The 14,380-nt window shown below is 44.1% G+C and overlaps 1 protein-coding gene across 2 annotated transcripts in view; it reads right to left on the bottom strand.

Annotated features, from left to right (window-relative positions):
- Positions 1-14,380, bottom strand: part of igf2bp3 (insulin-like growth factor 2 mRNA binding protein 3) — a 40,151-nt gene that overhangs the window by 5,206 nt on the left and 20,565 nt on the right. The window contains exons 8-12 of one of the 2 annotated variants that reach the window (XM_023976025.2): positions 5,240-5,362; positions 2,514-2,649; positions 2,060-2,194; positions 1,747-1,815; positions 81-206 (exon numbers count right to left, since the gene is read on the bottom strand). In XM_023976025.2, coding sequence (XP_023831793.1) covers positions 81-206; positions 1,747-1,815; positions 2,060-2,194; positions 2,514-2,649; positions 5,240-5,362 — 589 coding nt within the window. The remainder of the gene's footprint in view (positions 1-80; positions 207-1,746; positions 1,816-2,059; positions 2,195-2,513; positions 2,650-5,239; positions 5,363-14,380) is intronic. The other variant, XM_023976026.2, reaches the window with a different exon arrangement.

Here is a 14,380-nt window from a genome sequence, read left to right as displayed (position 1 = left end):
GAAGGAGAACAAATAAGACGAGAAGCTACTTTAAGTTATTGAGTCGCAGCTCAAACCCTCCTGTGAGTTAAGTCCCTCACCTTGATGGAGGCTCCGGCATAGCGCGACAGCTGCTTGATGTGTTGACCCTGTTTTCCGATGATTGCTCCGACCGCCAGCGCCGGGATGAACAGATGGACTGTCTCCGACTCCGGCTGCCCCTGGCTCTGTGGAACAGTAGAGGACACAAGACAGTAATGAGATCCCAGTGAGACCACAACAGAGCAATTCTGACCGCAAGGAGACCACAATCAGGCCTGGCAAACTGCGATAGCAGCCCAAATGATAGTGACCAAGCAACAGATGCAGCGACACAGGAAGAAGGATCCACAGTGGTTCGCATCCCAAATGGAACCCTATTCCTTATTTAGTGCACTACTTTTGACTATAGCCCTATAAGTCCTGGTCAAAAGTAGTGCACTATACAGGGAATAGGGTGCCATTTGGGACATAACCAGGGAGACTGGAAGCAGAGCTGATGGGAAGTTTCCTAAGTGCTTTATTAACAAAGTTGTACCTCATATTTACCAGTCAAATCTAGGCCAATTCAAATCCCCTCAGTATCATATATAATCACAATAGCACTGCATAACCATGAAAGAACTGAACATACAGTAATGAAGAGGTTGAACACAACTAAACAAATCGCAACTTCCAATGTTGAGTGTGTCCCAATTATCTCTCCTTTCTCACCAAATGAGAACTTGTTCACTTCCTGTTATGGATTAGAAAGAATAAGACTGATATGGAAATTCCCTCCTGCCCATGACAATACCAATCCAATGCTTTTAAATTTGTGGGAAGTACTGATCGAGTTCAGGAGGAATGACAGATTATTGGGACGCACCCAGGGCATAAGAGAACCACCCCGCCTCTAGAAAGATGCACAAATCTGTAGCATCCAGTGCCTAGTTCAGGTGAACACAGCATTCCCAGACGGTTCTCCGTTTCTCTGCAGCAACTGAGCACATTAACTAATCCACACAGTATATGGATGCACCACTCTGATAATCCTTTTCAGATGGAAGTCAGAGAATGGTTGGCTCTGCTCTGTCACTCCTCAGCGCTTCCACAGACACTGTAGAACAGATTGTATTGAAGAAAACATGTTGCAAACTGTGTCCGCTCACTGCACATGGCTGGTGTCAGAGAAAAGTGGGTGAGATCTTTTAGATGAGGGGGCAGGAGGTATTAATATTATACATTTAGTGGCTCTGGTTGAAAGTAGTGCACTATATAGGGAATAAGGTGACATGTGGGACAGAGCTGCTGGAACTGCTGGTTTTAATCTAGAATCACAAGAGGATGTCATCCTTCTTTTAAGAGGATGTCATCAAATCCTTACACTTCAGTCATCCAAATCCTGGGACACATTCAGAAGCCTCCAGATGGGAACAAACGTTTTCAAGGAGGCGGTTCCAGATTAAAATGTTCAATAGACCGGTGTCCGCTTGAAAACATTTGCGCCCATTTGTAACCTAAACACGCAAAGGTGTTCAATAGCTGCTCTTTTGTCAGAGGGCCCAACTAAACCCAGCAGACACTGGGGCCCTCTGGGACTAGGGGCCCCTTCCCAGCAGGTTTCAGAGTAATGAACGTGTTGTGCCCTCCCTAGAGGTCAAATGTTACTGCGAGCCCTACCTCGTTACCCTATCCGGCAGCGAGCAGCCAGAAGCCGTGCAAAGCACTGTGGGAAGGGAGACTTACAGAGACGGGCTGGCTGCTCGCCGACAGCACAGACGCCCAAAATGGCCCTTCACCCCCGAAGAAACTGCTCTATAGGAGAGAATAACACAAAACCAAGTCACTGTCGTGCCCCCAAATGGCTGCACTAAGGAGAGAGGAACACAGACAGGGTCACTGAAAGATCCAAAATGGCTTCAGTCAGAGGTTGGTGTGTTTTAGGTTTCTTCTTGCAGAAATTTTCAGTAAGGAGGGGGCCATCTTTAAGCGTCACCAAGAGGCCCTGTGGAGTAGACCCAGGGAGGTAGGCGGGGTGGGGAAAGGTCCAGACACTCACCCCGAATGAGGAGTAGCCACCCTGGGCACCGGGAGGTGGGACGTTGTGTCCCATGGAGGGGCACATACCTGGAGCACCACCAGGGAACAAACCCAAAGCATTCAGGTTGAGTCCTGGAATCAGGTTAGACTGGAGCTGGGGACAGAAAGAGAGAGAGAGATGGACAGAGGAAGAGAGATTTACTACCAGACAAAAGGAACTAGAACAAAAACCGATCTCAGGGAAACCACTCGAATACAATTAAAGGCTGAGGGACGGCACACGCAGGTAGTTAAACATCACGTTTCTATACCTTCACTGTCATTTCAGTGATAAGAAAAAAATCTCCCAGGTTGCATTCCAAATGGTACCCTATATAGTGCACAAAAGTAGAACACTGTAGGGATACTACTCTGAATTATTTGGTTCCACCAACACAGCGTGCCGTGCCCAGCGTGTGAGAACAAGGACCTACATTCATAGCGGCCACGTCGTTCTCATACGACTCCCTGACCTTCTTCATGACTTCCTCCTCGGCGCGGGAGCAGGCCTCGATAGAACCCTTCACTGTGATGGTCCTCTCAGGGTTGTACAGGGTCAGGTCCTGGAGACTGAAGGAGAAGGACATCCATTACCACCTTGATCTCTAGTGGGTGTGTGTATTGTGATGGGAGACTGACCTTGTGTTCGTTATACCTTAGAGACATGAGGATTTTGTAATTGGTGTGTTAGTGGGATTATTTTAGAGGTGAATTTGACAAGACTAAAATGTACGTGTGTGGCATCCAGTCATTGTGATAACGTGATGACAATGGCTTGTGTGCATCAGTTAAGGGTGTACAATGGCGACCTGTCATTCAGGACAGGTGGGTCACAGTGTCATAGTTTGCAAACAATGTAAAAAATAAAATAAAAAAATGATCCTTGAGTTAATAAATCTGCATACAAACATGGTCTCTTAAGGCAGCTCCAAAATGCCTAGCTCAATGCTTTCTGTGGTGGAGGGGCAGCCGCCGAAAATACAGTGCGTAGGAGTTGGTAATGTTCTCTCGTTGCTCTGTGATTGGCTCAGTGTTGTGTGACTCATGGGGATACTACGTCGCCGCAGAATCTACAGAATCAAGGCAATTCAAGCCCCCTTGGGTGCAGCCCTAGACTACATTAGAAGTGGCTATCCAAGAAGGCTCAAGGCCATTGGTCACAGATAAAATAACATCAAATCATGTTATATCTACCATGGCTTTGATTGGACTGATCATATCATACTTTCAAATCTTAGCTAGCCATGCAGTCATCATCAAGCAGTCATCACCTTGTCATATGAAGAGAAGTTATAAAATCGGTGCTCATTGGCCATAAACATTACACAGCAAGTCAGAAATTCAACAATGAATGGTTTGGAAGGAATCAGTGGCTAACTGCCAGCGTCACAAACCAATCACTATTTTACTTCCCTTGCCTGCTATGTCTAAGGATTTAAAAAAAAAAATCAAAACATTCACATGCAACACCATGGGCCAGAAAAGGTTGAATATATTAGCCATGCTGTCAATCCAGATTGACTTCTGCCGTGTTCAAAACTGGGAACTCAAATCTCAGACTTCGGTGTGTTCAAGACAACTGGGAACTCTTGMGGGGGGGGGGGGGGGATACATTTTGAACGGTCATCGAACACAGAATTCCAAGTCGGAACTCGGGTCTCTTTCTAGAGGTCCGACTTTCCAACCTGAAGAACACTGAAATCATGATTCAACCCCCCCCACACACACGGACTGCTGCGCACAGCACAACGGTGAGTCCAAAAAGTAAATGACAATGCCAGGGAGATACGTATACTGTAGCTAAGAAAGTAATACTAAGAATGGTGTGTAGTAAGCTGTTAGTTGCCCATGTGTCTCACCCTAAGAATTTGGTCCCTCTCCCTCAGAACTTGCCTACACGGTTTTGACTTGGTGGTGCACATATAGCCTTGGCCAGTTTTACAGAAATGCCTTAGTTTACAATTGTAAAAGCTTTGTCTACTAACATACCCCCATTATTTATTATTTTCTGACTGTGTACAGGGAGAATATTGTAAGAACACCCCATGTTCTCAATTATGTCGCTGTCCATTTCAAAAGGTGCTGAACAAATAGGCATAGGCCTATTGTTGTCCTTAGCTTGCTCATAGTGTCATCAAAATTACAACTTTCCTCTTATCCACTCATCGTTCTCTAATGCCATACATTGTCCATCACAATTGTTATATAGGTCTCATTAGTATCTCATTTATTTTTGTCAATGTTGGAATTATACATTTCTTTGTGTATTATAAAAAGCTCATGTGCTTTACTAAATGAGGGGGGAATACTATAATGTTGTTGGGCCTGTAACCATGTTTGCCAGTGAGTTCAGTAATAGACCCATGTAATTCCAGTTGATATTGCGAGGGTTATTTGGTTTGTACAATCCGCTGTCTATAAAAGTGGATCCTTGTGATTGTATTGTCCTTTTGACCACATAGGCCTAATAAAATACTTAAAACAGTAAGCTAACCACCTCTAGTGAATTAAAGTTCAATTCAGCAAGACGGAGGCCTTATCTGAACGAACACTTGAATTTCTGTGTCCATTTTGAAAGTGCTGAAGGAAGATCTCCCTCTTCGCAGCTTGCTTGCACTTGCTTATAGCCTACTTAAAGTGTTGATAAGAATATTCATCATGAATTTACTGAACACAAATGTAATGTTTGTGTATGGTTCAAAAGTCAACTCATGTCAGCATTCGTTATTAAAGGAGCACAGTTTTATGGAGTTACATAACTCCACAAGGAGTCAGCAGAAACCATAATTATTTAAGCAAGTCTGCCATATCAGCTATGGTTATTTAAAAAAGGCAGTAAATGAGGCTGAATGAACTGCTTTGCTGCCAGACAAGGCTCCACTGATACCCAAGTGTAGTGATGTTAAGGATTCACTCCATAATGCTGAAAGGAAAGCTCTGCTGTTGGGACAGCTTTATGTAGGCCCTAACAGTTTGTGGGCACCGTTTGTCATGTTATAGTGCAATGAATGGATTGTTTAGTGTTGTGGATTCCCTTGCATGCATCAACAACCAAAGTTGGTCGAGTTTGCCGCACCAAGATTTACATGCTAAAATTCGCCATTATTTCAGTAGTCAGAAACTAGAAATTCTGATTTTGGGACGTGTGTGGTCATCTTACGGGGAGATGGTGATCTTGGTCTCTGTGTCCACTTCAATTTTTTTTAGGTTCCGTCCTTCCTTCCCGATCAGTCGGCCCACAAAGTTGTTGTGAGCCAGAATCTTCAGTGGAATCTCCTCGGTACTGTTGATAGAGAGGAGAGGCAGAGCGAAAGAAAGACAACAGGAGTCAATTGTTCAAGTTGAAGAATAATTTAAAGTGGAACTGACGTTTTAGCAACATGAAATCTTATTAAAATCTGATCATATACTTGGTTAACATTCTGACAAGTGAGCAAGTCGTCATTTTAACATTTTCATAAATTCATAGAATGTTTGGGAATGACAGAGCAAGGGATTTGTGAAAATTCCATAGCAATATAGAGGGAAAGCAGCCCTGCGGTTGGACAATTAAACACTGCAGTAAATAAAAACATCCGTCTTGTCCAGGACCGGAGTCTATGCAGACTAGTAGGCCATAGCCAATCCGAGCCACAGTAGGCCTATATGCAAATAAGCTTTTGCCACACGGTCCTGCCATCATTCACTTTAAAAACGGGACTGTGTGTTTACAGGCAGTAGCAACAGCATGACTTTAGATTAGAACACATTCGCCAAAAGCCACGGAATGGATTTCTTCAAATATCACGAGTCCTCTTACATTTTGGAACTTCACAGTCCTATTGGTCAAACAATAATGAAAAGGTAGGCTCTCTCCCTCAGAACAGAACAATTTTTTTAACTTTATTTTTAAAGCTGCCCAGAGAGGACATTTATGGGCAGAGGCAACTCATTGCACTCTGAGGCTCCAGTATACAAGACAGTACCTTTCCCAGCATTACTCCTGAACCTGTATAAGCGCACATTAGCAACACCTGATCTGGTGCTGTGATTGTGTGCATCCCTAACATGGGGAAGTAATCAGATATCTGGGCGCAGAACCATAAATAATTCTTTAAACCAAACCCAGTCTAATCTGGGACACCCAAGCCTCAACAAGCAGCCAGTTGAGTTCCTGAAAGCAGCTCCTGTATCTGGAGCTTCAGCTAAGATAAACCCCCAAACCAGGAAGTACTAGCGTAGTCAAAATGGCATAGAATGAAGGCAGTAGCTAGCACTCTCATGGAGTCCTCATCAAGCAGCGTGGACCTTGTAGCCAAAAACGTAGTCCTGGCATTAACCTTCCCCGTCCTTCTGCAGCTTCCCTGGCAATGCATGCAAATTGTCCCACGGTTTGACAACTGAATGGGAACTTGCCAGCTCTCCCATTTGATCGACGCTAATACATTTGATTGATCACTGCTAACTGGATAAGTCGTTCAGGGTCAGCATAGCTACTGTAGCTAGCAAAGTGATTCATATGTCTTACTAGTAACCCAATTGACACCTGCATCCCTTCCTGTAGTCACCGAAAAACAATACGAGGGGGGAAAAGTTGGTCACACACCGACTACGTATTTTTAGCTTGCTAAATAAATAATGAATGCAAAATTGCTGTATGGTGCAATCAATATCTTATAGTTGAGTAGCCAGCCGAGGCTACTGCACAAATGTGGCTGTAATATGTAACATGTTTCTCATTTGCGTGGTGTTTTGTTGCAGGTTTAGATCTTTGCTTATTCATCTTCAAGCTATAAAAAACTGAAGCCAGACGGCAACATTTTAATAGCCTAGCTAGGACTGTGGCATGTGTCTATACACCTTACCTCCGCTACGTGCTATAAACGGGGACACACGAAAGCAGGGCAATTGAAGTTGAATTCACCGATGCGAGCGAATCAGGCTGTAATTTCATAAAGTATATGACTCAACTGTTTAATTTATACTCGCTTGTGTCCTATTGTCCTTTAGTAGTAATTTAAACTCCCATGTGAATCCTTTATCTTTCAAAGTTTCGACAACCAATATGAAATTGTTCTGGCACCTCGTCATGGACATTTAGCCTACAACACGTTTAAACATTTGGTCTGATAGAAGAATCGGTTAGTGCTCTGGCTGGCTCATGTGTGTCTGGGAAGAGGGGTGTGTGTGTGGCAACGCAATGCCCATTGGTGTGCAGCAGGTTGGCAGTGCTTGCTGTGACTTGTAGTGCAGCGCAACGCTGGCGGTATGGTAGCGGGCCAAAATGAATTAACCAAAATCATTGCCGGTGTTGTGCCGAAGACCACCCCCCCCCCTCCCCCCTGCCGAAATCCTCCACCCCCTTCTAATATCCTTCATTTTTGTGGCTAGAGTCAAATACTTTCTGTGGAACACACAGTACTGGTCAACATGAGCTACCAAAATTATTCTGAAATGTGCCAGGCCCTGCAGTCCCAACATAGAAGGGGGGGATTTCGTCAGGCAATAAAATGGCCTTGTCGAAATACCTCTCTAATTTCCTGGCTAGTCAAATACTTTGTAGCACAAAGAGTGAAATACTTTCTATATAACAAACTTCACGTCAGGACAGTCAACCGAAATGAATGTGTGTGTACCATTAAACATAGGGAGTAAAATGTAGGCAATCAAACATTTCAGAACAAGTCGAATAAAACATGAGATGAATTTTGGCAAAGAGATTTATTTCTAGACTGACACTTGAAACAAATAGCCAAACCGAAAACTGCAGACCTTACACCATGATCAAACCGACATAAGAAAATCTAATTAAACGCAGCCTAACGTGATCTGAAATCTCAACCAGCAAGCAAGTCGCAGCAATGTAGAATTGAGTGCGTGCCAATTCACGTGAAAGAGGGGGGGACAAATCTGTCACGGGGGAGATTTTCTGGACAACACCAGGCTGGATAGAAATGTGTCACGCCTTGGTTGACACGTGCGCTAGCCTATTACCCATGTAATGACTGACTTGTGATTGTTGCCCTTGCTAGTTCGATTGTATTGACATTCCCAGCCTTACATGCTGACTAGACCGGACACGTCGCAAAATGAATTTAGAAATCCATGTTAATCAATTATTGAGCGTGCGCCAACGAGCATCTGCGACGCCAAGGGCTAAAATAGAACTCCTTTCTATTTCTGACGCAGATCGCGCTGCAAGTCATGCCTCTCCCCATTGGTTTATAGAAGCAGGTACCCACGTGCCATCTCCTCATTGGTTATACCCACGTTGGTGATTGAAAGACAAACTGTTTTGCCGGTTGTGGTAATACTATGAAAATGTAGATGCCGATCACCATATAAGTTCAAAGATGAAAAAGCTTGGAAGGAGGAGAGATGACTAGAAATGATTCGGTTGGCCGTTTTGTGTGTGGATTAATTGTCTGAGTAGAGGACCTTGTGCATTTCAGGTAAAATAACTCAATGTTTATATCCCAGGACAAATTAGCTAGCAACAGCAAGCTAAATAAATACAACAAACTAGCTAGGAAGTGCAGGCTAACTAGCTAAATTGCCATACATATTTAATGCTTTTCGACCTGTCCCCAAATTAATGTCATTGGTTCAGAGTTTGTTTTGATATTTTAACCTGCGTGTCGTGATCGCGTTTGGTGTGGGGGGACAAAATACATTTATACACGATAGCGCACACGCGCAGCCGGTTCGGTGTTAGTTACAGACGTCAGATTTTGTCCAAAATATTGAGTCATTGAAACAATGACAATGACTCAAACAATGTACCAGGCAAGCTTTGATTTACAACCTGATAGCTAAACATTTTGTACTACAAAACCTTTATTGGTGAATGACAGTACAAGTCAAAAGTTGACACTTATTCCACAGTTGATTTTTTCATTGTATTATAATAGTGAAGACATCAAAACTATGAAATAACATATGGAATCATGTAGTTACTAAAACGTGTAAACCAAAATATATTTCAAAGTAGCCACTCTTTGCCTTGATGACAAGTTTCATCACTCTTGGCATTCTCTCAGCCAGCTTCATGACGTAGTCACCTGGATTGCATTTCAATTAACAGGTGTGCCTTGTTAAATGTTAATTTATGGAATTTCTTTCCATTTCAATGTGTTTGAGCCAATCAGCTGTGTTGTGAGAAGGTAGGGGTGGTATACCGAAAATGGTCTTTTACCAAATAGGACTAAATCCATATTATGGCAAGAACAGCTCAAATAAGCAAAGAGAAACATTCCACCGAGTGACTTGGTCTATAATAAAAGTGGTCAGATGAAGCAGATGCTAAACTACAGGACTGTTTTGCTATCACAGACGAACATTTTACGGGATTCTTCCGATGGCATTGAGGAGTACACCACATCAGTCACTGGCTTTATCAATAAGTGCATCGAGGACGTCATCCCCACAGTGACTGTACGTACATACCCCAACCAGAAGCCATGAATTACAGGCAACATTCGCACTGAGCTAAAGGGTACAGCTGCTGCTTTCAAGGTGCGGGACTTTAACCCGGAAGCTTACAAGAAATCCTGCTATGCCCTGCGACGAACCATCAAACAGGCAAAGCGTCAAAACAGGACTAAGATTGAATCATACTACACCAGCTCCGACGCTCGTCTTATGTGGCAGGGCTTGCAAACTTAGACTACAAAGGGAAGCACAGCCGCGAGCTGACCAGTGACACGAGCCTACCGGACGAGCTAAATCACTTCTATGCTCGCTTTGAGGTAAGCAACACGGAGGCATGCATGAGAGCATCAGCTGTTCCGAACGACTGTGTGATCACGCTATCCATAGCCGACGTAAGACCTTTAAACATTTCAACACACACAAGGCTGCGGGGCCAGATGGATTACCACTTTATGTTTACATACCCTACAGTACTCATCTCATATGTATATACTGTAATCTATACCATCTACTGCATCTTGCCTATGCCGTTCTGTACCATCACTCATTCATATATCTTTATGTACATATTCTTTATCCCTTTACACTTTGTGGTATAAGGTAGTAGTTGTGGAATTGTTAGGTTAGATTACTTGTTGGTTATTACTGCATTGTCGGAACTAGAAGCACAAGCATTTCGCTACACTCGCCATTAACATCTGCTAACCATGTGTATGTGACAAATAAAATTTGATTTGATTTTACCAGGACGTGTGCTCCAGGCATGTGCTGACAAACTGGCAGGTGTCTTCACTGACATTTTCAACATGTCCCTGATTGAGTCTAATACCTACATGTTTTCAAGCAGACCACCATAGTCCCTGTGCCCAAGAAGACAAAGGCAACCTGCCTAATACTACAGACCCGTAGCACTCACATCCGTAGCCATGAAGTGTTTTGAAAGGCTGGTAATGGTCAACATCAACACCATTATCACACAGAACCCTAGACCCACTCCAATTTGCATAGCACCCAAACAGATCATGCAATCGCTATTGCGCTCCACACTGCCCTTTCCCACCTGGACAAAAGGAACACCTATGTGAGATGCTATTCATTGACTACAGCTCAGCATTCAACACCATAGTACCCTCAAGCTAATCACTAAGCTAAGGATCCTGGGACTAAACACCTCCCTCTGCAACTGGATCCTGGACATCCTATAGAGGCGGTCAGAAACCCTGGCCGGGTTTGTGCCAGAATAACAACCTATCCCTCAACATAACCAAGACTAAGGAGATGATTGTGGACTACAGAAAAAGGAGGACCGACCACGCCCCCATTCTCATCGACGGTGTGAGTGGAGCAGGTTAGAGAGCTTCAAGTTCCTTGGTGTCCACATCAACAAACTAGAATGGTCAAAACACACCAAGACAGTCGTGAAGAGGGCACGACAAAGACTATTCCCCCTAAGGAAAAGAAAAAGATTTGGCATGGGTCCAAGATCCTTCAAAAGGTTCTACAGCTGCAACATCGAGAGCATCCTGACTGGTTGCATCACTGCCTGGTACGGCAACTGCTCAGCCTCTGACCGCAAGGCACTACAGAGGGTAGTGCATACGGCCCAGTACATCACTGGGGCTAAGCTGCCTGCCATCCAGGACCTCTACACTAGGCGGTGTCAGAGGAAGGCCCTAAAAATTGTCAAAGACCCCAGCCGCCCGTCATAGACGGTTCTCTCTACTACCGCATGGCAAGCTGTACCGGAGTACCAAGTCTAGGACAAAAAGGCTTCTCAACAGTTTTTACCCCCAAGCCATAAGACTCCTGAACAGGTAATCAAATGGCTACCCGGACTATTTGCACCTCAATTGGCCCGACCAACCAGTGTTCCCGCACATTGGCTAACCGCATTGTGTTCCGCCACACACCATCCCCTCTGTTCATAATATATGCATAGTCACTTTAACCATATCTACATACTACCTCAGCCAGCCTGACTAACCGGTGTCTATGTAGCCTCGCTACTGTTTTTCACTGTTTAAAATTCTTTACTTACCCCTTGTTCACCAAATAACTTTTTTGCACTATTGGTTAGAGCCTGTAAGTAAGCATTTCACTCTTGTATTCGGCGCACGTGACAAACTTTGATTTGAATACTTTAAGACCTGGTCAGTCAATGCGGAAAACTTCAAGAACTTTTAAAGTTTATTCAAGTGCAGTCGCAAAAACCATCAAGCACTATGATGAAACTGGTTCTCCGGAGGACTGCCACAGGAAAGGAAGACCCAGAGTTAACTCTGCTGCAGAAGATACGTTCATTAGAGTTACAAGCCCAAATAAATGCTTCAGTGTTCAAGTAACAGACAACATCAACTGCATGAATCAGGTCTTCATGGTCAAATTGCTGCAATGAAACCACTACTAAAGGACACCAATAAGAAGAGACTTGCTTGGGCCAAGTAACACGCAATGGACATTAGACCGGTGGAAATCTGTCCTTTGGTCCGAGTCCAAATGAGATTTTCCAACCGCTGTGTCTTTGTGAGACGCAGAGTAGGTGAACGGATAATCTCTGCATGTGTGGTAGCCACAGTGAAGCATGGAGGTGGTAGTGCTTTGCTTGTGACACAGTCTGATCTAAAAAAATATTAGAGGCACACTTAACCAGCATGGCTACAACAGCATTCTGCAGCGATACGCCATCCCATTTGGTTTGTGCTTAGTGGGACTATCATTTAAAAACAAACAGGACAATGACCCAGCAGACCTCCAGGTTGTGTAAGGGCTATTTGACCAAGGAGGAGAGAGATTGAGTGCTGCATCAGTTCACCCGACCTCAACCCAATTGAGATGGTTTGGGATGAGATGGACCGCAGTGAAGGAAATTCAGCCAACAAGTGCTCAGCATGTGGGAACTTCTTCAAGACTGTTGGAAAAGCATTCCAGGTGAAGCTAGTTAAGGGAATGTCAAGAGTTTGCACAGCTGTCATTGGGGCAAAGGATGGCTACTTTGAAGAAACTGAAATATATTTTCATTTAACACTTTTGGGTACTATGTGAATCAATGTGTTATTTCATAGTTTTGATAACTTCACTATTATTCTACAATGTAGAAATCAGTAAAAATAAAGAAAAAGCCTTGAATGAGTAGGTGTCCAAACGTTTCACTGGTATTGTATATTAAATCATGCATTGAACTGCATCCATCTACTCTACCAAAAATGCCTGATTATTTTTTTAAACTCTTATGAAATAGGTTTTGAAGCATCAACTGGAATTTGATATTTTTGACATACAGTACAGAAAGTATAAAATAACCTTTGACTTTCTCCACATTTTGTTAGATTATAGCTTTAATCTAAAATTATTATTTTTTAAATCCCCTCAATCTACACACAATACCCTACAATGAAAAAGCTAAAAACAGGTGTTTATAAAAGAAATACAGAAATATCACATTCAAATCAAATTTTATTTTATTAGTCACATGCACCGAATACAACAATGAAATGCTTACTTACGAGCCCCTAACCGACAGTGCGGTTTCAAAAAATACAGATAAGAATAAGATAAGTATAAAGTAATTAAGGAGAAGCAGTAAAAAAATAATAGGGGGGGGTGCCGGTACAGAGTCAAAGTGCGGGGGTACCGGTTAGTCGAGGTAGTATGTACATGTACGTAGAGTTAATTAAAGTGACTATGCACAGATGACAGAGTGGCAGTGTTGTGGAGGGGGGGGCAGTGTAAATAGTTTGGGTAGCCATTTGACTAGATTGGGGGTAGAAGCTGTTTAGAAGCCTCTTGGGACCTAGACTTGGCGTGTCGGTACCGTTTGCCATGTGGTAGCAGAGAAAACAGTCTATAACTAGGGCAGCTGGAGTCTTTGACAATTTTCAGGGCCGTCCTCTGACACCGCCTGGTATAGAGGTCCTGGATGGCAGGAAGCTTGGCCCCAGTGATGTACTGGGCTGTACGCACTACCCTCTGTAGTGCCTTGCGGTCAGAGGCCGAGCAATTGCCGTACCAGGCAGTGATGCAACCAGTCAGGATGCTCTCGATGTTGCAGCTGTAGAACCGTTTGAGGATCTCAGGACCCATGCCAAATCTTTTCAGTCTCCTGAGGGGGAATAGGCTTTGTCATGCCCGCTTCACGACTGTCTTGGTGTGCTTGGACCATGTTAGTTTGTTGTTGATATGGACGCCGAGGAACTTGAAGCTCTCAACCTGCTCCACTGCAGCCCCGTCGATGAGAATGGGGGAGTGCTCGGCCCTCTTTTTCCTGTAGTCCCCAATCATTTCCTTAGTCTTGATCACGTTGAGGGAGAGGTTGTTGTCGGTGAGCAGGCCTACCACTGCTGTCTCATCTGCAAATGTAATGGTGTTGGAGTCGTGCCTGGCCGTGCAGTCATGAGTGAACAGGGAGTACAGGAGGGGGCTGAGTATGCATCCCTGAGGGGGCCCCTGTTGAGAATCAGCGTGGCGGACGTGTTACCTACCCTTACCACCTGGGGGCGGCCCGTCAGGAAGTCCAGGATCCAGTTGCAAAGGGAGGTGTGTAGTCCCAGGGTCCTTAGCTTATTGATGAGCTTTGAGGGTACTATGGTGTTGAATGCTGAGCTGTAGTCAATGAATATCATTCTCACATAGGTGTTCCTTCTGTCCAGGTGGGAAAGGGCAGTGTGGAGCGCAATAGAGACCGCATCATCTGTGGATCTGTTGGGGTGGTATGCAAATTGAAGTGGGTCTAGGGCTTTTGGGATGATGGTGTTGATGTGAGCCATGACCAGCGTTTCAAAGCACTTCATGGCTACAGATGTGAGTGCTACGGGTCGGTAGTAATTCAGGCAGGTTACCTTGGTGTTCTTGGGCACTACGGTGGTCTGCTTAAAATATGTTGGTGTTACAGACT

The sequence above is a fragment of the Salvelinus sp. IW2-2015 genome, linkage group LG31 (assembly GCF_002910315.2).
Source record: "Salvelinus sp. IW2-2015 linkage group LG31, ASM291031v2, whole genome shotgun sequence".
Lineage (NCBI taxonomy): Eukaryota > Metazoa > Chordata > Actinopteri > Salmoniformes > Salmonidae > Salvelinus > Salvelinus sp. IW2-2015.
Note: the sequence above shows the minus strand (reverse complement) of the source record. Positions and strands in the feature narration are given on the sequence as shown.